Source organism: Pan troglodytes, chromosome X (assembly GCF_028858775.2).
Source record: "Pan troglodytes isolate AG18354 chromosome X, NHGRI_mPanTro3-v2.0_pri, whole genome shotgun sequence".
NCBI classification, from domain to species: Eukaryota; Metazoa; Chordata; class Mammalia; order Primates; family Hominidae; genus Pan; species Pan troglodytes.
In genome coordinates, this window is record NC_072421.2 from 152,465,065 (window position 1) to 152,489,515 (window position 24,451).

At 38.7% G+C, this 24,451-nt stretch overlaps 2 protein-coding genes across 16 annotated transcripts in view; one reads left to right on the plus strand and one right to left on the minus strand.

Moving 5' to 3' along the window:
- Positions 1-24,451, minus strand: part of MTCP1 (mature T cell proliferation 1) — a 76,943-nt gene that overhangs the window by 8,239 nt on the left and 44,253 nt on the right. Inside the window, exon 1 of one of the 3 annotated variants that reach the window (XM_009439871.4) lies at positions 782-1,208. The exons of 1 other annotated variant lie outside the window; for it this stretch is intronic. The gene's annotated coding sequence lies outside the window, so the exon portion shown is untranslated. Of the gene's footprint in view, positions 1-781; positions 1,209-24,451 lie in introns of those variants that run through there. One more of the 3 variants, XM_063804697.1, reaches the window with a different exon arrangement.
- Positions 1,495-24,451, plus strand: part of BRCC3 (BRCA1/BRCA2-containing complex subunit 3) — a 42,492-nt gene continuing 19,535 nt past the window's right edge. For 3 of the 13 annotated variants that reach the window (XM_521347.8, XM_054676353.2, XM_054676354.2), the window contains exons 1-7: positions 1,507-1,738; positions 2,418-2,434; positions 3,483-3,540; positions 7,328-7,447; positions 8,754-8,841; positions 9,651-9,739; positions 11,166-11,221. In XM_521347.8, coding sequence (XP_521347.4) covers positions 1,616-1,738; positions 2,418-2,434; positions 3,483-3,540; positions 7,328-7,447; positions 8,754-8,841; positions 9,651-9,739; positions 11,166-11,221 — 551 coding nt within the window. In that variant the 5' untranslated portion in view covers positions 1,507-1,615. Of the gene's footprint in view, positions 1,739-2,114; positions 2,319-2,417; positions 2,435-3,482; positions 3,541-7,327; positions 7,448-8,753; positions 8,842-9,650; positions 9,740-11,165; positions 11,222-19,704; positions 19,780-24,451 lie in introns of those variants that run through there. The other 10 variants (XM_016944629.4, XM_009439875.5, XM_009439879.4 and 7 more) reach the window with 8 other exon arrangements.

The window sequence follows — 24,451 nt, forward strand, 5'->3', positions numbered from 1 at the left end:
CTGCTCCATGAGGACGGGGCATACTAGCCACAAACAGTAACTGAAAATAACATATGATATAAAATTGAAACAAGAGAAAATTTAGACAGGTCCAATGTAACTGCACACGAAAATTTTCCAACCTTCATCATGATCAAATTAATTATAGAAAGATGTGCCATGTGATCCTTACAGATCGTTAGGTAAAAACGGAGGCTGCTGGCGTGCACATTACAGATCGTTGCACTGGATGGGGACCCTATGTGTGGGGAGACTTGGGTTGGAACTGACTTGGGAGAAAAGAGCAAAGCATCAACACTTCAAGTAGCACCTTGGGAATGTTCCCTTTCCAGTACTGCCATACCTGCCTGGCTTCAAGACTACACAAAGTAGAAAACCAAATCAAAGACACGAACACGGACGGGCTGTGGAGGCGGCACGGCATATATTGTGCTTTGATTTAGAATCGCTTTCAAAATCCACGTGTGATTCCTAGACTTGTGAGTTGGAAGATCTGTACTTTTATCCTTGGCACGTTTGACATACCTCGAAATAAAAATTACTTTTACATATATTTTTACTGTCTGATATCATCGAGACAAGGAGACCCGAGGAAACTTGCATTCTGGATACCTAATGTGATACATCCGAACTTGAATAAAAACTGAAGTTCTCCATTTCCCCTTCCCTGTATCCAACAAACAGCTACCTAAAAGCCTTTGTAGAAAGTAGCAGCAGCCAAGCTTAAGAGTGATACTTTTTCAGATACAGTATAACACTGTTTCTGCAAAAGGTTACTCACATGAATATAATGTTTCTTGGGCTAATTAATCCGCCTTGAGAACAGCTAGGCTAAAACTTCCAGGTCTCCCACCCTGGGCCACTCAAGCCAGGATCGCGACGTGAGCCCGGGGTGAGCCGAGGGGCATCCCGGGCCGAGGTCACTCGAACCGAAGTTATGAGGCGCGGGCCGGCAACCGGAAGTGGTCCAGGGAGAGTTGTACGAGATTCGGGGGCTGTGACTTGGAAATAAAACAAAATAAAATAAAACCTTAACTGTTTTGGGACTGACTTTCAAAAGAGCGTCCCCCTGGCTCAAGAGGCCGGCGTTCGCGGAGATGTCGTCTTAAAGGGCTGTCCCCCAAGCGTGTAGGCCGCGCACGGGTCTCCTTAGCGGGCGGGCAAAATGGGCGCCGGTACTCGGGAGGCGCCTGCCCAGGCGCCCGGGCGCCGCTCACAGAGTACGTCCGCCTGCGGCCCCAGAGCGCCGCCTCCCTGCCGCCCCCGCCGCCCGGCCTGACGCCCGGACCGCGGCCGGCCACCGCCCTCCGCCCCGACGGCCACGCCTGCCCCAAACCGCGCGGGCGTTTCCCAGGTGCTGCTGGGCGGGCCCCGCCCCCGCGCCCCAAGGCCCGCCCCCGCGCGCCAGCCGCGCGCCCGCTGCCCCCTCCTCGCCCCCACAGCCCCGCCCCCACAGCCCCGCCCGCTCCCTAAGCCCCGCCCCCTAGGAACCCGCGCGCCGAAGGCCAGGCCTGGGCGGAGCGCACAGCGCTGGGCGCTGAGGAGGCTGCGCCGCAGCACCCGGTTGGTCAGGACCAAGTGGGCCCGAGGCGGACGTGAGAAGGGTCGGGCCAAGATGGCGGTGCAGGTGGTGCAGGCGGTGCAGGCGGTTCATCTCGAGTCTGACGCTTTCCTCGTTTGTCTCAACCACGCTCTGAGCACAGAGAAGGAGGAAGTAATGGGGCTGTGCATAGGGGAGGTGAGTAGGTCTGTTAGCCTGGATGGAACCCTGCTGAGCAGTCCCAGTGTGTCCCCGGGGTGGGTGCCGGCAGCTCCCAGGGCTGCGGAGGCCACAGGCATCCTCGATTTAGGTCCTTGGACACCACCCTTTACATAGCTCTGTCGCGGGGATCCCCGTTTCTTCTGGCCGCCTGACACTCGTTTAGTCTCCTGCGAGCCCCCGGCCGTCTGTACAGGCCCCGGGAGCCTTGCCCTTTCTCCTGTAGCCTGGGGCTTCTCTTTAGATCTGCGCTTTTCGCCCCGTTGACCAAAACTGCAAGGCAGGTCAGAAAGACACTGGAGTATAATGAGGATGTCCGGGTATTATGACGCAGCAGCTGACCACAGTTAGAGCCCCTTGCCTCGCCTCGAGTCTTCTGTCTAGGGAGCAGAGATATCAAGCAAAGCATTTGAAGGGTATCGAAGAGCCTAACAGAAGGTGCGGGGCTTGAAGGAAGCAAAAGTTTCCGCTGCATTGTGTTGAGGAGGGGCCAAAGAGGACGAGGAAATACAGTTTAGCTGTTTACAGTCTAAAGTAATTCTCCAGTCTTTCATACCATGTGCGTGAACACATGACCTAATTGTCATATAATCTGAATCCATATATGTCAAACAAACGTAATGTGATCAATAATGTTTTTTGCTTTTTCCCACTCTAGTTGAACGATGATACAAGGTAAGACTGTATTTGTTTACTCATATCTTATAATCTCTAAGTCATTGTTAACCTAAAATTATGGCGACTTTGGCAGTATTGTGTCCGGATCGTGTCTTAAATTAATTACCATTATCACTCCGGGGCTCCCTTAATGATACAACCTTGAACTTCGGTTTCTGCCTTACCTCCTATTCAGTTGAGATATGGGATAAACATCTTAATAAGCATTATCATAATTGTTGCGTTTTAGGGGTGAGACAGAGCCTCATTCTGTCGCCCAGGCTGGAGTGCAGTGGCGCGATCTCTGCTCACTGCAACCTCCGCCTCCCAGGTTCAAGCGATTCTCATACTTCAGACTCCCGAATAGCTGAGATTACAGGTGCCCGCCACCACACCCGGCTATTTTTTTTTTTTTTTTTTTTTTTTTTTGTACAGACGGGGTTTCACCATGTTGGCCAGGCTGGTCTCGAACTCCTGGCTCGAGCAGTCTGCCCACCTCGACCTCCCAAAGTGCTGGGATTTCAGGCGTGAGCCACCACACCTGGCCTTGCTCAGTGTATTTCATGTTCTGTCTCCCCTTAAATGCCAGTGAGATATCAGTAATTTTCTTAGTGACAGAGAGCATATACGTTTAGAGGCATTTCCCCATTGATCCATTCCTTCACGTAAATTGACACTGACATTGCCTTTCCTCCTGATGGACCTCAGTGATCTCAGAGATCCCCAGTAGCTTCAATACTTGACGTGGTGAAACCTTTCGGTAACATTTTAATTTAAACTTCAAATCATACCATAGTATACTTCTGAAGCCCACCTTCTTAATTCCCAGGATTCCAGGAATGTAGCTTTGTCCATTATAACTTTATACACTCAGCCACTTGTGCATGTGTCCCAGATTGCTTCTAACAGATATAGAGAGTGCAGCTCTAGCCTCAATTCAGTTTCCCTCCTCTTCTTTGGTCTCTGCTAAGATTTCATTGCAAAAACAGTTAATCCTGTTATTTTGCTTTAATTCCTTTTTATATTCCAAACCGCACTTCCTTTTTTTTTTCTAATTTATTCCCAGTAGGAGTGACTCCAAATTTGCATATACTGGAACTGAAATGCGCACAGTTGCTGAAAAGGTATGTGTGCTAAAATTTTGCATGATGGAAACTTGCAGTTGGGGAAAGATTTCTGTAATCCAGTGATCTCAGCCAGAGTATGCGGTTTCTGGCTGGATGAGATATTCTTTCTAGTAAAATCAGATGAAGCATCTACTCACTAGGAATGGGACCTAATTTTCTGTTCTTTGTAGCAAATTGTCTCTACTTGATCAAGATTAATAATCACTGTCAGTACCACCCTCTTGCTGCTCTCCTTGCTGTCACTGCCTGTTTTCTGGCCCTTCTCCCACTTTCCTTGATACTTTGGCATCCTTGATACTTTCACATCACTATTACCTCTTTATCTCGAATTCCAACATCTACTCATGCAACCCTCTCTTCTTAAACAGGCAAACTAACCATAGCATCATAGTTCTTAGTCTGCCTTGACTTTTTTCCTGTCTGCACTCCTACACCATCTTTTCTGGCATGCTCTAGCCTTGATGGTCTAGTGTAATGCTTCTCACCTAATCGTGGTATCGGACCAGTTAACGTTTCCCCCAGTCTGTCACAGACCGATGCTTTTGTAAAATACAATAAAAATGAATTACTTCCCCTCCTCCCACCAAGTTATCAGGCCACAGCTTCATCTACTTATTACTACTAGTTACAAACTTCTCCACCTTAATCACTTTGCATCTCTTCCCATATCAAAGAAATAAGTCCTCTTCCTATCCAAAGCTGCAGCTTCTTCAGAGAACTTGTTTATCAAATGTTCTGTCTCTTTTCTGGGTCTTCTCCCTGTCACCTGGTTCTTTTAGGATAAACATATGCTTAAATTACTCTCATTTTCAGAAAGGAAAGCTACTTCTTAATCCCGTATCTTCCTGTAGTCAGTACTCTTATATCCTTCCTTTAATAGCCAGACTTCTTAAAAGAATGGGCTACAATTACTACTCCTTCACCTTCCCCAGTCAAACCCACTGAGGTCTGGTTTCTAATTCTACCTTCGGTGGATTATTTCCTGGTGCTTATCTTAATCTTTCTCCTTGAATCTCTAAACTCTCATGAGCTTTTGTTGGTTTTGTTGTATTTATTCCTGTTTCCCCCTTCCCACAATCCTTTGTGAACTCCTCTTCCTCCTCTGTCTATGCATTAAATATTACTCATTCCTCTTAGGCACTGAAATCTCTGACTAAAGCAAGAAAGAGAGAAAGAAACAATTCACCCTGGGCATCAGTTACTAAGATACATTCCAATCTTAATAATGTAATTTTATTATTCAAGATTTCATGCCCTCGTCTTGAGTTTTATGTCAGTTTGTACTGTCTAAATTAGATATTAAACTTTATTAGTTAAGCTGCCTTTTTAGTGTTGCATAGTGTATTTTTTATCCTTTTATTTTTAGCCTTTCTGTGTACTAATATTTAAAATGTGTCTCTTGTGTCTCTTATTAGTGGTAAATACTTTTTAAAAAATCCAGTGTGATAATCTTTTTAAGTGGAGTATTCAGTTGAAAAACAAAACAAAAATAAACCACAAAAAAAGAGATATCATGTGAGCCACGAATGTGATCCATATACATAATTTTAAATTTTTTAGTAATCACAGTAAAAAAGAATAAATGAAATTAATTTGAAGGGTGTATTTTAGTTAACCTAAGTATCTGAAGGATTATTATTTTAATATGTAGTGAATATTAAGAAATGTTGAGATATTTTACATTCCTTTTTTCTCTTTTGTGTTGTCTTTGAATTCCATGTGTATTTCATACTTGCTGCATATCTGAAATCAGACCTGTTGCACAGTGAAAATCTATAGCTTATTTCAAAAGCCTTCTCTCAGATTTCACACTTGTCCCTTCAACATCTGATAATGCTAAGCCCACTCTTTCCCCTGAAACTCTTGTACCATTTCATTGTTCTGGTTTTGCCTTCTTTGTCTTCCTCCCTGGCCCTTCTTGTTCTTCCCCACACTAAATGTGGCCACTCCCCTTGATTCAGGCCAAGACCTCTGCTCCCTTTCTCCACACCTTTTCTGTCCACTCATAAATGCTTTATTGATTCCTGCATTGATTCTGTTTGAGTCTAAGCTATAATCCCACTTGCCTGCTAAAAATTGCCATATTGTATATCTCTCATCCCAGATTATCTCATCTGAAAACAAGCTCATCTTCTTTCCTTCCTGACCCTTTCTAAACTTAGATCTGCCTCACACGTTCTACCTAGTTTCAACCTTGAAACTTTAGAGTCCTCTTTGACCGTTTCCTGTCCACCATCACCCATGATCCATAAGCTACCAAATCTTGTAGATTCATTCTTTTTAATGGGTCTCAAATCTGTTTCTTCCATCTCTGCCATCTGCTTAGCCCAGTACTTCATTGTTACTTCATGTACAGTTTATCTGAAATAATTTTTTTTCCTTCGAGTTCATCCTGCAAATTATGGCTTGGCATTTGAGGTCTTGTACATTCTCACTCCAACTTTCTTAGCTTTGCCATCTGCCATTTCACCTCAAGCTCTGTATCTAAATCAGTTGGGTAAGTTGTCTCCCAGACACCTCATTCACACTTCACTACTTCCATTCGGCACCTGTAGAAAATCTGTTCCCCCCACTTCCCACAGTAATCAAGGAATGGATACACTTGTCTGCCTTTTCTATGAAGATTTTTTTCTTTTTTAGATTCATATTCTGCTTATGTAAAAGATTACTTTTCTAATGTAAGTGAGTTCTTTCCTCTGAGCTCCTGTATTAGTCTGTTATCAGACTGTAAAGAACTCTGAGGCCGGGTGCGGTGGGTTATGCCTGTAATCCCAGCACTTCGGGAGGTCGAGGCAGGCCTGAAGTCAGGAGTTTGAGACCAGCCTAGCCAATATGGCTACCAAAAAATACAAAAAGCCAGGCATGGTGGCGTGTGCCTGTAATCCCAGCTGCTGAGGAGGCTGAGGTGGGAGAATCGCTTGAACCCAGGAGGTAGACGTTGCAGTGAGCTGAGATTGCACTACTGCACTCCAGCCTGGGCGACAGAGTGAGACTGTGTCAAAAACAAAAAAACAAAAAAACAAAAAAGAAACCTCCCTGAGACTGGGTAATTTATAAAGAAAAGAAGTTTAATTGACTCACAGTTCCACATGGCTGGGGAGGCTTCAGGAAACTTATGATCATGGTGGAAGGTGAAGGGGAAGCAAGGCGTATCTTACATGGTGGTAGGAGAGAGAGAGAGTGAGGGGGGAAGTGCCACACTTTTAAACCATCAGATCTCCTGAGAACTCACTCTCACACCATTATGAGAACAGCATAGGGGAAATCCACCCCTACAATCCAATCACCTTTCACCAGGTGTCTCTCCTGATACGTGGGGTTTACAATTTGAGATGAAATTTGGGTGGGGACACAGAGCCCAGCCATATCAGCTCCTATGGCATTGACTTACTACATTATCTTAGTGGAGTTTCATGAATGACAACTTGCCGCTCAACCATGTCGTTAGCACATTGAACCCTTTGTCAGCGCTCTGATTTATATTCCTTTGTGCAATACAGTGTTTTGTACATAGTTGTAAGTCAAATAATTACTAGTTGATCATCCTAAAAGTCCTTCCGTGATTTAAATATTAGCATATATATTTTATATTTTTGTGTCTGAAATGTATATATTGAGGTTGGGTGTCTTTTATTTGAAACATTTCATTATTCGTGAGAAAAGTGTCAGTTTTCTAGAATGGAATATTTTATCTGATATTATCATAAAATGCAATTCTATACTTGAAGGGGGATGTGTTATTGGAGAGAGCTGTAAGTAACCATTTCTGTGGATTTTCCTTTAGGTTGATGCCGTCAGAATTGTTCACATTCATTCTGTCATCATCTTACGACGTTCTGATAAGAGGAAGGACCGAGTAGAAATTTCTCCAGAGCAGCTGTCTGCAGCTTCAACAGAGGCAGAGATATCCTTACTGGTCAAGAGAAGCTTTTCTGTGCTCTGGGGCTCCTGCTTGCTGCAGTCATCCTGCTTTAGGTCGTTTCACAAATTTTCTTCCCTTACATCCTTGTTTGCTTTTTAGAATTTCTCTCTATTTCTCCTTTTGAGTGGCTTTTATTGGAAGAATTAGAAATTTTCTGACATTCCTGCTCCTAAATGCCAAAAGATCTCAGGGTCAAACACTGCGACAATGAACTCTGTGTGGAGTCCCCTCCATCTGCCTCCCTAGTCTTCTCTCCATTCCTCCCTGCCCCTCCTTCCAGTTTTCCTAGTATCATTTCATTTCTAGGCCATTTACTATCTTGGTCTCTATCCTCTTGAGAGATTCTCTTTTGTGACTTCCTCTCAAAAAATGCAATGCTGGGAACTGAATGCAGTGTTTCATGTTAAATATAACCCCAAAATGATCAAATGGGGCATTTGTTTCCTGTGATTTGTTTCAGTATGATTCCGAGTGTCCTGGCCGGCGCCTCGTAAGTGAATATGAAGCTGATCCCCATCCCACTTTTGTTTTCTTCAGGGATCCTTTCCCTGGCCTCTCGTAGTTTCCTCACATGCTTCCGCTCATCAGTGATCTGCTGAATGCTCAAGTGGGACCCTCAAGTGCAGATATGCAGGCTATCTCTCTGCAGCTCTCCTCTCTGGTCCTCTGCCCTGCAAACTTCAGCTGCAATGACTATTTGTTAAGCACTTACTAGGTGTTTGCCAGGCACTATGCTAAACACCGTGTGTGGATTATTGCACTTACTCTTCACTGCTCTGAAACATTATTCCCCTGCCTCAGTCTGCAGCTGAAGAAATGGGCTAAGAGAAGTTAAGTAGTTTCTCTTGGCATTTGAAAACTTGAAAATATATCTTAGAAATATTGTTTCTCAGACTTAGTTGTATAAAAAGGATTATTATATTTTAATATAAATAATTTGCAGGAAAACTAATCAGCATTTTACAGGATAACAGCAGCAGTCTTGAAAGTGACAACTTCTGAAGATTTAGAAAAGCTTTTCAGATAGCACAGTGGTGAGGATTCGAGTGATGAAACATCAGCTAAATTAAACTCGAGGATGTAAGTATATATGGCATTGGAAACCATGTGGATTCTAGTTTAGAAATTTTGGCTTTAAATGGGCATTATGGGAAACTCAGCATTAATCTTATTCTTTTGTTGCCATTAAATTGTAATAAGCTTATTTTAAACTTCAGGGTGCTTTCTGAGCCCTTATTAGCATCATAAATTTTGTTCCCACATTTTTAAAGTACCTTGACAGACACACAGGTTGGCTGAACTGACAGGCCGCCCCATGAGAGTTGTGGGCTGGTATCATTCCCACCCTCATATAACTGTTTGGCCTTCACATGTTGGTAAGTATCATGGGGTTGCAATGTTTATTGTTTTCAGAAATTAATAGCATGTTTCCTTTTCCATTACATAGGGTATGGTTATTTTAAACCAAAATTTGACTGTCCTTTAGCAGATGTCATTATTTTGATTTATTTTATTATGTATTAAAAGTAATGATTTATGTCATATTGATTGTTTTTAATAAGTCTGTCAGTTGATATAAAAAACTTAAACTGTTAACTGAAAATTGCTGATTGCTGAATATCATTACTGTCCAGGACACTCCCATTCTGCAGACTTAAAGATATTAAAGGGTAAAATTTGCAAAATTGATTTTTACAGTTGCTGTTTACGTATAGTCCATTGGGGCTCTCAATATACATCTTTACCCTTCTAATCAGTGTAATGTAACTAAATTGCTTTCTTTCTACCTTTACTCTCTGTTCTTTAGTAGCAAGCCTAATAAATATGTTCACTTTCCTAGAAGCTGTCCATCAAAAGGCTTTTTCTAGGAAATACTTTCTCTCCTTTTTAATTTCTCTTTCTATACCACATTCCATAGCAGAGCTACTCTTGGGCTAGGCAGGCTAGAGTTATTAATAAGTTTTATTATTTAATGGCAGACTTTCGATAGTATTACCCTAACCTAGCAAAACATTTTTACTTTGACATTGTCCTTAGGATATATTCCTGTTTTGCCTGTACAATCTGAATCCTAGGAAGATTATATGTTGCTGTTATCTTTAAATCTTTAAGTCAATCTTTACATCAATAAGCTGTGAGACACAGCTTATTGACAGAAGATTTTTAAATTTTCATTTATTTTCAGATGTTCGCACACAAGCCATGTACCAGATGATGGATCAAGGCTTTGTAGGACTTATTTTTTCCTGTTTCATAGAAGATAAGAACACAAAGGTATTGTGTGTGCATGTGTGTGTGTGTGTGTGTAGGGTCTGTGTGTGTGTCTACACACAGAGTAGAGAAAAATCTCTTTGCGATTTTAACGGGATGGCCAGGAAAGGTTTCAAGGAAAAGGGTCATTGAGTCAGGACCTGAAGAAGGTGAGGGAACAAGTCTTGTGGATTTCTTGGGGAAAGAACGTTCCAGGCAGAGGAAATAGCCAGTGCAAAGACCCTAAGGTGAATGTGGCATGTTCAGGAAACATCAAGGAAGTTGGTGTGGCTGCAGCAGAGTGAGGAAGACCATGACCATACATGCCAGTTTGCCTCTGTCAGTCCCAGTTTTACCCTATTATCCTAGTGTCCTTCCCTCTTGGAAGTGTCCCAGTTTGAATGATAACTCATTTAGTTGTCCTAAACAAGGTCCAGATCTTGTAAGGCCTTGGATTTGACTCTGAGTTGGGAAGTCACTGGAGGATGACTTTATGTCTTAATGGGATCTCTCTGGCTTCTGTGTAGACTGAACAGTGGGCAGAGGGTGTGGGTGGAATCCGTGGCATCAGTGAAACCTGTTAGGAAGATATTGCTGTAATCTAGACAAGAGATGATGGAGGTTTGGTCATGGAGGTAAGAGTGAAGATAATGAGAAGTGGTTGCATGCTGAATATAGTTTGATGGCTACTAATAGTAACAACTACCATTTATCACCTATTGTATGGCATGTACTTATTAGGTGCTTTACGTAAATATGCTGTAACCCTGACAAAAACCCAGAAGGAGTATTATTCCCATTTTATGAATCAACAAACTGAAGCTCACAGAGGTTAAACAGTTTGATCAGTGGCCAGTCTTGCCATTCTTTATTTGGATTCTGTTTGAATTTTATGTTCATGTCAAGAGGTTATAATATGTGTCAGTTCAAACAAAAAGAAAATTACTACTTAACATTGTAGGTATGAATTCTGCTAAGAATACCAATAGTGTCTTATTTAGTGCATTAGTTATATTCTCAGAATCTGTGTTAATAATGAATATTTTCCATAAAATCAGTTTTCCAGAAACACTAAAGTTCAGTACCTTGAACTTTATACATCATTTGAAATGCTTTCAACCTTGTCATCATGCGTTTATTTATTTATTGTCATCATAAGTAGTTGTTGAATAAGTTTGTCAGCTTTCAGGATGGCAGTTTGAATGTTCAGGTTCTTAGGTTCCTGGTTCTTGTGTTTGTTAACAATTCCCTGCTGTTACATGAGCAGATGTTTGGTTGTGACCATCTTATGTTGACTGAGCATATGATCCTTTTTATAGAAATTAATTTATGGCATATTCCATCTTTGGTATCTCTTTTAACATTCTGCTTCTAGAGGGACCTTTGGGGTCTTTCTCAATATTAATCTTTCTTTGTGTGATATTTCTTTCTTTCTTTTTTCCTTTGATAGACTGGCCGGGTACTCTACACTTGCTTCCAATCCATACAGGCCCAAAAGAGTTCAGAGTAAGTATGAGAGAGACTTATGTGTGTATTGGAGGGCTAATCTCCAATTCAGAGAATTTATTGTTTTGTTTCATTTTATTCCTTTCACTGGTAAGACACTAAGACACTGCATTTTTATTTATACTCATTTACAGCTCTACGATGAGTTAGAATCTCTTTAGCAGCTTGGATACTGGGGACCTAGGAAGCTAGGGTCATATGAGCAGTCTCTTCACTGTAATTACATCACCACAGTCCTGCCTGACATTTCCTTTTGTACACTTATCCTAACTGAGCTGCTATTTTTCCTTTCTCTGGTAAATCATAAATCAAAGACTGAACATGCAGAGTACTAGATTTGTATAGATTCTTGTCTTTGCTGTGTCATAAACTTGATTTAAATGTTTGCATAGATCCATTTCCTTATTGAAATCCAATTCAATCTAAATTAGCAAATCTTTTTTTTTTTTTTTGAGACAGAGTCTCACTGTGTCACCCAGGCCGGAGTGCAGTGGTGTAATCTTGGCTCAGTGTAACCTCCACCTCCCGGGTTCATGCATTTCTCCTGCCTCAGCCTCCTGAATAGCTGGGACTACAGGCATGTACCACCACGCGCAGCTAATTTTTGTATTTTTAATAGAGATGGGGTTTCACCATGTTGGCCAGGATGGTCTCAAACTCCTGACCTCAGGTGATCCGCCTGCCTCGGCCTCCTAAAATACTGGGATTACAGGTGTCAGCCACTGCACCCGGCCACTAGCAAATCTTAATTGAGTACCTACTATATGCCATGTTCATTCATTGTCTAATTGGGAGATAGAAGCAAATACTGTATTGCCTTTTTTCTTGTCATATTTATCAATTTATTATTATAGCATTGTTTGAAATGTCAAAGAATTGGGAAACAGATGCTCATCAGTACAGAACTGATTAAATAAATTATAATACATTCATATAATGGAATAAAATGCAGCCGTTAAAAAAAAAAAGCAAGGAAGCTTGGTAGTAATACACAAATATCTCCAAGATATTTTGTTAAATGGAAATGCAGGGTAGAAGAACAGTAAATTACGATTTGTGTAAAGATGTAGAAGAGAAATAGATAAATACCTAGTCAAGAAAAATTAATTTTTAAAATTTTCACCACACTAATGCATGCATATGCATGAAAATATTGAGTGGTACAGAAGGGCTTATAATAAATAGTTTCACTCCTCAAATGGAACCACTTCTTTCTCCTTATTTTCCTTTCAGTTCTTCTGTTACTTTGATATCTCTAAATAATATACTTATGATGTTCTTTCTTGATTTACCAATTTTGGATATTTTCTATTCTTATTTATTATTGTGTTATATTGCTCTCACAAATGAGGATTTAGCTCACTTATACTACCCCATCTCCATTCTCCTCAATGTATTTATGTTACTATTTTTCGTTCTGTTGGTTACTTTTCTAATCTTAAAGTTTGCTTATTTATTCTATTAACAATTGACAGTAGACAATATTTTTTGGCTCCCTGCTGTTACTTGTAGTTTTACCCTAAGCATTTATATTTTCACAGTTGTAAGCATCTATGTTCTGTGTTGTAACCATAATTGCATTTTCTGTGCTTTGTCTATGGTTGATTCTGAGAGTAGAAAATAAAGTGTTTATATTGTTATTATTATGTAAAGATTATTCTCTGTACAACCAAGCAGTGTAGTGTACTATGATTCCACTTCCTTTCTTACATAGCTTTTTGTTTTTTACATGGGGTTTTGAGTGGCTTTTTCCCCTTATTTTTCTGCCTTTATCATCTCCCAGAGCTCTACATCCTCAGAAGTAATATCAAAATATTTGGAATCCTTGCTTTTCCTAGGATTGCTCCCTTGAAACCCACTATCCTCTTACCCTGATCTGATATCTTCTCTAGGCCTACTGCACAGCTGACATTCTGGGACTTTCCTTCATTATTCTCCTGGGTTGGATCCATTGTCACCTGGATTTTATGTTATCTTTCTTGGTTCACTGTGTCATTTTGCTGGAAAAGACTCTCTAGTAACTTCCTAAGAATGGTGTGTATTTGAGCTAAACTTTCTGAGTTCTGCTTGTCTGAAATGTTTTTATTCTTAATTAATAACCTTACTAGATAAAGAATTCAAAGTGGAAATTTTCCCCCTCATAACTTTGAAGGCATTGTTTCATTGTTTTTAAACATCCAATGTTACTGATGATAAGCCTTTGTAGGGCATTTTTTCCCCCTCTCTGACAGCTTTTAGGTATCTCTCTTTATTCTTGATGTGAAATTTTCTATGATTTTCTAACTATGATATAGTTAGAATGTGGATATTTTATTCAAACTGCTGTACACTTCAATCAGAAAGTGCTTGTCTTTCAGCTCTGGGCAATTCTCTGTTGTTTTTTGTTTGTTTGTTTTGTACTCCCAGATAAAACAATCCACAACCTACCTAGTTCCTGGAGAGAGGAAATCTTATTTGTAACTCAGTCCAATTCCATAATTTAAACAGTTTCTTCTAGTTTATATTGGTCTTTGGGGAATGACTTCTCATTCCTTCAATTACTTCCGTTACTCCCCATGTTCACTCTAAGATGGCATCAGAAGTATTGGGAAGATGACTTAAATAAATCTACACTGTAAGGAAAGGAGGCTTTCTAGTCTCATGCTGGTTATGGTAGTCAGTGTAGGAGTCCTTGTTCTCATGGTCAGTGTTCTCCTTAATTTATCCAATAGAATCCTGTCTCATGGACTTGAAGTCCTAGCAGAAGGAGATGCATCACTCACTTCAAGTCCATGAGACAGGATTCTATTGGATAAATTAAGGAGAACACTGGTGATGCTTCCTCTCTCACAGCTCTCTCCTTCCTTTTCCCCCTAAGTTAATAGGACAGAGATATCATATCCTTTTCTCTATTCTTTGATAATTCCTCCCTGTTTTTTTCCCTTTCTTTTTCTAGAACTCCTATCACTCACAAGTTAAAGGTCCTAAATTGACCTAATGACTCTTTCTTTTTACTCATATTTTCTGTCTCTTTTATTTTGTTCTAGTTTCGGCTTTTTAAAATTTTATCTTCCAACTCTTTTATTTTGGCAATTTTATATTTTTAATTTTCAAGAGGTTTTTCTACATTTGCTGGTTACTCCCATTTCACAGCATCCTTTTTTATTTTATTGATATGATATTGAAAATGTTAGATTGCCTTCTGTTTTTTACAGTTACCTGTTTCCTCTGATAATTTTTTTTTTTTGTTTAATTTTTAAAATCTTCCTTGTCTATCCCTTTTTAAGAATAAAGCAACAAAAAGTGAAGTGATAGCTCATTATTTGTGGCCTTGGCTTGTCAACATGAGGCTTCACTTTACGGTGAATAGGTTGGGAGCCAGCTCTTTTGTTCAGGTATCACTCTGTTCTAGACCTGAGATATCTTGCTGTGGGACACCAGTCTTAGCCATTGCTGTCATACTTCCTCCCAGACAGTTTATCATTATTATTGTTATCATTATTAACTATTAATTAGAAGAATTCTTGATGCTGCTGTTACTGCAAATGATAATGATTATTATTATTATTATTTTGATAAAAGAATGAAAGCTTGGTTATTAAACATTTGGTGTATACGCAGGCCAAATCATGAAGGAACACAAGAGAGTAGCTAGAGTCTCATTGCTGGTAGGAGGAACAAAAGGGGTCCAAGAAATCACATAAAGGGAGGAACATGATAAAGCAACTTCATAAAGTTGCTTATAAATTTCTGGGCTAATACTTGAGCAATGTATGCATGGATCTGATCCTAATTAGCATAATTTAGAACAGAATTAACCAATAGACCACCGCATAGATCCTATACTGACCACTAGGTGGTGCACATGCAAGTATGATCCAAAGAACACTACAAAGGCTCTGAAAAATTAGAACTGCTGCCTACAGAAGGCTGCGGAAAATTGAACCTGAACCTAACTAGGTGGATTGTTACAAAAGTAACAACATTCTCCATAGAATATAAACAAGACCCAGCGTGTCAACATAATATTCCAAATACTGGGAATCCAATTCAGAATTACTTGGTATGTGAAGAACTGAGAAAATTTCAACTTGCATAGAAAAGGACATTAACAGATGCCAACACTAAGCTGACACCCATGTAGGAATTGTGTGATAAAGACTTTAAAGCAAATACAGATTGAGTATCCTTTATATGAAATACTTTCAGATTTTAGATTTTTTAAGATTTTAGAATATTTGCATTATACTTACTGGTTGAGCATCCCTAATCTGAAAATATGAATTCCACAGTGCTCCAATGGTCATTTTCTTTGAGTGTAATGTTGATTCTTATAGAATAAGAATATAAAGAATGAGAATATTTTTGTATAGCTGTACAGTGTGTTTTAAGCTAAGTGTTACCAGATTCAAAATATTAACAAGTTTATAAAGTAAAAGAGTTACAGTAAGCTAAGGTTAATTATTGAAGAAAGAAAAAATTTTGTTTTTATTGTTATTTATTTATTTTTTGTGATGGAGTTTTGTTCTTGTCACCCAGACTGGAGTACAACGGCAGGATCTAGGCTCACTGCAACCTCCACCTCCCGGGTTCAAGTGATTCTCCTGCCTCAGCCTCCTGAGTAGCTGGGATTACAGGCGTGCACCACCATGCCTGGCTAATTTTTGTATTTTTAGTAGAGATGGAATTTCACCATGTTGGCCAGGCTGGTCTTGAACTCCTGACCTAAGGTGATTCATCCACCTCGGCCTCCCAAAGTGCTGGGATTATAGGCATGAGCCACCGTGCCCAGCCAAGAAAGAAACAATTTTTAATATAGTGTAGCCTAAGTGTTCAGTGTTATAAAGTTTCCAGTAGTGTACAGTAATATCTTAGGCCTTAACATTCCCTCACCACTCACTCAATTGCTCACCCAGAGCAACTTCCGGTCCTGCAAACTCCATTCATGGTAAGTGCCCTATACAGGTGTACTTTTTTTTTGGTCTTTTATTCTGTATTTCTACTGTACCTTTTCTGTGTTTAGATACACAAATAGTTGTCATTGTGTTACAGCTGCCTATGGTATTCCATATGATAACATGCTGTACAGGTTTATAGCATGGGAGCAATAGGCTATACCATATAGCCTGGGCATGTAGTAGGCTGTACCATCTTGTTTGGTATAAGTACACTGTATGATGTTTTAATGACAATGAAGTTGCCTAACGATGCATTTCTCAGGACGCATCTCCATCAATAAGTAATGCATGACTGTATATCCATTCGATCAAATATTATTCATAAAAAAGAAACAAAGTATAGAAGCATGCTACAATCTGAAAGAATTTGAAAACATAAGTGAAAGAAGCCACACAAAAAGTCACATATTGTATGATTTCACTTATAGGAAGTATCCAGAATAGCTAAATCCATAGAGACAGAAAGCAGATTGGTGTTATCCTGGGCTGGTGGGAAGGGAGAATGTCGAGTAACTGTTTAATAGGTACGGGATTTTATTTTGGAGTGATGAAAATGTTTTTGAACCAGATAGAGGTGGTGGTTGTACGATATTGTGAAGGTACTAAATGCCGCTGAATTGTTCACTTTAAAATGGTTAATTTTATGTTATGTGAATTTCACCTAAATTTTAAAAAATGTGTAAAAGGATTTTAATGGACGTTTATCCAAGGAAGATATACAAGTGGTCAATAAACACGTGAAAAATTGCCCCAAATCATTAGTCTTTAGGGAAATGCAAATAAAAACCACAATGAGACATTACTTCCCACACACTACTACCCAATGTCATCTACAGATCCAGTGTAATCCCTATCAAAATTCCCATAACATTTTTCACAGAAATAGAAATAAAATCATAAAATTCATATGAAACTACAAAAGTTCCTGAATAGCCAAAGCAACCTTGAGAAAGAAGAACAAAGCTGGAGAAATCACACTATGTGATTTCACAGTATATTATAAAGCTATAATAATCAATGCAATATGGTACTGGCATAAAAATAGACACATAGACTAATAGGACAATAGAGAGCCCAGAAATAAACCCATGCTTATGCAGTCAACTAACCGTCAACAAAGATGTCAGGAATATTCAATGGGAAAAGGATAGTCTCTTCAATAAATGATGTTGGGGAAACAAGATACCCACATGCGAAAGAATGAAAGTGGATCCTTATCACACGTATATACAAAAATCAAGTTAAAATGAATTAAAGACTTAAACATAAGACCTGAAAGTGTAAAACTACTAGTGGAAAGCAGAGGAAACACTCCTTGACATTGGTCTTGGCAAAGATTTTATGAATACGACTCCAAAAGCACAGGCAACAAAGGAAAAAATAAATGGGTGGGACTATATCAAACTAAAACGTCTGCACAGCAAAAGAAACTGAACAAAATGAGAAGGCAACCTACAGAAGGGGAGAAAAATATTTGCAACCCATATATCTGATAAAGGGGCTGATATCCAAAATATATAAAGAACTCACATAGCTCAATAGCGAAAAACCCAAATAATATAATTTATAAATGGGCAAAGATCCTGAATAGACATTTTTCCAAAGAAGACATATAAATGACCAATAAGTACATGTAAAGGTACTCAGCATCACTAATCCGAGAAATGCAAATCAAAACCATAATGAGTTAGGATGGCTATTATCAAAAAGTCAAAGATAGAAAACAGTATAGAGATTCCTCAAAAAACAAAAAATGGAACTGTCATATGATTCAGCAATCCTATTTCCAGGAGTATATCCAATAAAATTGAAATCAGTATCTCAAAAAGGTGTTTTAAAAAACCAGAAAATAACAGGTGTTGGCAAAGACATGGAGAAATTGGAACCCTTGTACACTGTTGGTAGAAATGTAAAATGGTACACCCACTGTGGAAAATGGTATGGTAGTTTCTCAAATCAAGAATATTATTACCATATGATTCAGCAGTTCCACTTTTTGGTACATACCCAAATGAATTGAAAGCAGGGTCTCTCCATCCTGGTTAACACGGTGAAACCTCATCTCTACCAAAACTACAAAAAATTAGCTAGGCGTGGTGGCAGACGCCTGTGGTCCCAGCTACTGGGGAGGCTGAGGCAGGAGAAAGGCGTGAACCCGGGAGGCGGAGCTTGCAGTGAGCCAAGATGGCGCCAGAGTGAGACTCCGTCTCAAAAACAAAAAAAAAGGAAGCAGGGTCTCTAAGAGATAGTTGTGCACCCATGTTCATAGCAGCATTATTTACAACTCAGTTTCTTAGCCTTTTTAAAAAATTCTGCATTTCTCTTTATTAATTTATTCTATTTTCTTTGCATTTTATTGTTGTATTCTAAATTCTTGAGGTGAAAACCAGGTTTATTTTCTGTCTTCCTGGTTTTCTAATAAATACATTTGAGGTCATAAATTTTCCTCTTCACTCTGGGCCCACAGGTTTTGATGTATATATAGTAAGGCAGTTCCGATGTTTTTTGTTTGTTTACTTGTAAATAATTTGTACTTTCCATTTTTATTTTCTCTTCAACCCAAGGGTTATTTAGAAGTGCATTTAAAAATTTAAAATTTTGAAATTTCCAGTTGTTTAGACTTGAGGGAGGGACTAGTATGTTAATTTTTAACACTACATTATGGTAACTGATTGTGGCCTGTGTGGTATCAGCCTTACGGATTTTTAAAATATTTCCTCTGTTACCTAGAACAGGGGTCCACAAACTATAGCTTGTAGGCCAGGCTGGCCTGGGGCCTATATTTGTAAATCAAGTTTTATTGGAATATAGCCACATCCATTTATTTACATATTGTCTATGACCCCTTTCCAGCTATGATTGTAGAGCTGAGTGTTGTAATAGAGACCCTGTGGCCCACACAGCTTAAAATATGTCTTTACTTCAAGAGTTTGCTGATCCCTGACTTAAAACATAGTCAATTTTCACAGCTTTTTCATTTGGGTTGAAAGTATGTATATGTTCTCTTGGGTACAAGTTCCTTATATCCCCATCAGAATAAGCTTAAGTTGTGTTATACCAATCCTTATATCCTTCATTGTGGTTTTGATTATTGATATCTGAGAGAGATGTGTATGTATAAACTTCCCATCCCAACTAAATTATTTGTCCACTTTCATATTTTAGTCAGAGTTAGCTTTATATCCTTTGAAGCTGTTTTTTGTTTGTTTGTTTGTTTTAGTGCAGAATATTTACAGGTCATAACTATTAAACTTCTCTGTGTTTTTCCTTCACACAATATGAAATAGTCCTCTTTGTCCAATTTATTTTTTATTTATGCCTTGAATTCTTTCTCTCTAAATAATATTATTGTTCCCGTCAGGATTAGGTTCAGCAGCATATATTAGAAAAAAAAATTTAAATAAGAAATAAAATTAGAAATGTTATTTTTTTTGTGGTAAAAGAAGTCTGGAGATGGATATCAGGTCTCAGGGCTCTGCAGTGTCATCAGGGACCCAGACTCCTCTATTTTGCTTCACCATCTTGGTGTGTGGTTTCCATCCTAAGGTCCCTTCATGGTCCACGAGACTTCTGGAGCTCCAGCCAGCACATCTCCATTGAGGGCCAGAAGGAAGAGGAAAGGTAGGAGGGCAAAAAGGGGCCTGTCCCCCAGCTCAACTGATTTCCAATAAGCGACCTTCCCAGAAGTCCCAGAAAACAATTCCACTTCCATCTCACTGGCAGAACTCAGTCAAGTGGCCATACCTAAGCTGCCAAGGAGACTGGGAAATCTAGTCTTTTACTTCAAGTAGCTCTGTCTTTGCTAAAAATGGACATTCTGTTATCAAGGAGGAAAGTGAGAATGCGCATTTGGAATAGGCAGCCAGCAATCTCTGCCACTGCTCGTTATGTATTATAGTTCTTGTTAGCATTTGTTTGCCTGTTATAACTTTTTCCACTCTTTTATTTTTGACCTTCCTCAGTTATTTTGTTTTAGGTATGCCTCTTATAAAATATAGCAAGATCTTGAGTTTTTTGGTTTTAAGCAATCAGGACATTCGTCTCTTAATAGGTGAATGTCATACATTCATTTTATTACCATTGCTGACATATGTGGCAGTATTTCTGCCATTATGTTTTGCCTTCTGTTTGCTATGCTTTTAATTTTTTCCCCTTCCTGTCACTTGCACTCATTGAGTTTTCTGGTGTCTGATTTTTCTGTTTTAGGAATTGTCCTTACTAAATCAATTTTTAAGGTTATTACTCGATGTTTTTTAATATTCTGTTTTGAAATAATATTAGATTTACAGTAAAGTTGTAAGAATAGTATTAAGGATTCCTGTATACCCCTCACCCAGATTCCCCAAATGTTGGTATTTTGTCACATTTCTATTGTCATTTTTTTTCTTTATTGTATGGATATTTTTCCTGTACCATTTGACAGTAAGTTGCACACATGATACCTCTTCAGTAGGCATTTCTGAAAGAACGACGACATTCTCTTACATAACCAGAATATCATTATCCGTATCAGGAAATTAAAATCCTTACAGCATTATTATCTAATCCATAGATAGTATTCAAATGTCATCACCAATTTTTCTAATTACATCCATATAACAGAAGAAAAAACCTTTAGTCTGGTCCTGGATGCAGTCCAAGTTCACACATTGCACGTAATTGTCTTGGCTGTTTAGTTTCCTTTGGCTTGAAACAGTTCTTATGTCTTTTGTGACCTAAACATTTTTGAAGACTACTAAAGGGCAGTTATTTTGGAAAATGTCCTTCATTTTGGATTTGTTCATGTTTTATCATGATTAGATGTAGATTATGCACTTTTCGCAATAATGCCACTGAAGTTATGTTGGTTCTTTTGGTGATTTGTATCAGGAGGCACATGTCAATTTGTTCCATTACTGGTGATTTTAACTTTGACCATGTGCTTCAGGTAGTGCCTGATATGTTTTTCCACTGTAAAGTTAATTATTCCCTTTGATATTAATAAACAGTTGGCCCTCCACATTCATGGATTCTGTTTCCATTGATTCAACCAACCCTGGATCAAAAATATTTGGAAAAAAACTGCATACAGGGTGAACATGTACAGACTTTTTTCTAGTCATTATTCCTTACACAATACAGTATAATAATTTTTTTTTTTTTTTTGAGACAGGGCCTTGCCTTGTCACCCAGGCTGGAATGCAGTGGTGTGACCACGGCTCACAGCAGCCTTGACCTCCAAGGCTCAAGGGATCCTCCCTCGTCACCCTCCCAAGTAGCTGGGACTACAGGCATGTGCCACCAGGCTTGGCTATTTTCTTTTTTGTATTTTTTATAGAGGTGGGGTTTCGCCATGTTGCCCAGGCTGGTCTCAAACTCCCGGGCTCAAGCGATCTGCCCATCTCAGCCTCCCAAAGTACTGGGACTACAGGCATGCACCAGTGCACCCAGCCTGTATGAGGTATTATAAATAATCTAGAGATGATAAGTCATCTAGAGGGAATTTAAAGTATACAGGAGGATGAGGTTATATGCAAATACTGCACCCGTTTATATCAGGGACTTGAACATCTATGGATTTCAGTGTCTGCGGGAGGTCCTGGAACCAATCCCCAACAGATACGAAGGGATGACTGTATCTTGTGGGGAGTTTTAGCATTCATCAATTAGTATTTCGTAAATTACTTATTACTAAGATGTTTGTCACATGGCAATGTTCTAATTCCATCATTCCTTCAACATTTACTAGTTGGTATTCTTCTCTAAGAAAGAGTTTTCTCTTCTGCCAGTTTGATTATTTGTTCATTTATTTATTTATATTAATGTGAACACCTGGATCCTTATTTTATTCAATGAGTTTTAATCCATTACTATCATTAGTTATTTTGAGGCACCCAGTGTTTCAGAATTGGCTAGTGGAAGCTTTTCCTGTGTTATTTTGACCTACTCCCATCTTTCTTTGATTTTCTAGCACAAGTAGATGTTCCAGGTTTGTCTCATTCTTTCCTCTACCCAGCCTGGATTCATTATTTCTCCAAGGAGCCTTGGTTCTTTGTAATTCTTTTCTTCCATCATGCCCTATCACTTCTCTAACCACAGAAAACCCTGATCTACTATTAGTACAGATTGGTCTTCATTTTCTAGATTTTTTTGTGTATGGAATCATAGAGTATGTACTTTTTTGTCTGTCTCTTTTCATACATCATAATTATTCTGAGATTCAGCCATGTCACAGCATGTATCAATAGTCTGTCCTTTTTATTACAGAATAATATTAAATTGTATAAATATTACCACAATATGTTTATCCATTCACCTGTTGATGGATATTTGAGTTATTTATAGTTTTTGTCTATTACAAATAAAGCTGCTTAGAACATTTGTATATAAGTCTTGGTGTGGATATATGCCTTTCCTTTCCTTGGGGAAATACCTAGGATCACACTGGCTGAACATACGGTAGTCTTCCAAAGTATGGACATGGTATAGCTCTCCATTTATTTAGGTCTTTAATTATCTCAGTAATGGTTTGTGGTTTTCAATATACAGGTCTTCCATATCTTTTGTCATATTTATCCCTATACGTTTCATGTATTTATATTATTGTAAATGTGATTGTATTAATTTCAATTTCCTATTCATTGCTACTATATAAAAGTACAATTCATTTTTGTATATGGAGTTTATATCCTACAACCTTGCTAAATTCAATTACTTTTAATAGCTTTTTTGAAGGGTCCATTGGATTATCTACAGGCGATTATGTCATCTGTGATTAAAGGCAGTTTCACTTGTTTCTTTCCAATGTGGATGCCTTCTGTTTATTTATTTATTTTTTTGCCTTATTGCATTGTTAGAACCTCTAATAAGCTGTTGAATACAGCTGGTAAGAGCGGTCATGGTAACTTTGTTCCTAATCTTTGGAGAAATCATTTACTCTTTCACCATTTAATATGATGTTACCTGAAGATTTTTCATAGATTCCTTTAATCAGTTTGAGGAAGTTTCTTCAATTCCTGGATTGATAAGAAAATGTTTTCAACAAAAACAGATGTTGTATTTTGTCAAATGGTTATCTCCTTCATAGACTAATTAGCTGTAGTCTTTTGTTATTTCAGTGGTTGCTTTAGGGTTTTTCACAGGGTCTGTCAACATTGGCACTATTGACATTTTGGGTCACATAGTTTGTGTGTGTGTGTGTGTGTGTGTGTGCGCGTGTGTGTGTGTGTGTGTGGTGGGGGGGTGACATTTTGTGCATTGTCAAATGTTTAGCAGCATCCCTGACCTCCACCTACTAAATGCCAATAGCACTTCTTCAGTTGTCATCATCAGAAACATCTCCAGACACAGCCAAATGTTTTCTGCAGGGAAAAATTACCCCTGGTTGAAAACCACTAGTTTATAGTATACATCTTTTACGTATCACAGTCTGTCTTCGAGTGATATTTTACTAGTTCATACGTAGTATAAGAATCTTGCAACATCATACTTTCATTTCTCGCCTCCTGGCCTTTGTGCCATTGTGGTCATACATTTTACTTGTATGTATAAGTTTTATTTAAACAGTTTATTATCTTTTCAAGAAATTTAAATAAGAAAAGTCTTTGTATTTAACCATATGGTTAGTCATTTCTAGTGCTCTTAGTTTCTTTGTTTACATCTGGTATCATTTTCTCTCTTCTTGAAGAACATCCTTTAATGTGTCTTGTAGTGTAGCTCTGCCGGTGCTATATTCTTTTGACTTTGATATATCTGAAAAAAGTCTTTGCCTTCATTTTTTGAAAGATATTTTCGATGGGTAAAGAACTCTAGGTTGCCTTTTTTACATTCAGAACTATAAAGATATTTCTCCGCTATTCAACAAGAAAGCGGCTGACATTTTTACCTTTGTCTACTCTACTTAATGTGTCCTTTTTTAAGGCTTCTTTTAAGATTTTGTTTTTATCACTGGCTTTAAACCATTTGAGTATAAGTGTATCATGGTGTAATTGTTTCCTGTGCTTGGGTTTCATTGAGCTGCTTGGATCTGTGGATTTATGTATTTTTTTTCATCAAATTTAGAAAAACTTCAGACATTATTTCCACTAGTTTTTTATGTCCACTTTCTCCTCTCCTTTAGGTATTTCAACTAACCATATATTTGGCCACTTAATGTTACCTCACAGTTCACTGATGCTCTGTTCATTGTTTTTCAGTCTTTTTTTTTTTCTATCTGTGATTTGTTCTGTATAGTTTCTATTGCTGTCTTCTAGTTTACTCATCTTTCTTTCTGCAATGTTAAATTTACCATTAATCCTGTCCACTGTATGTTTTA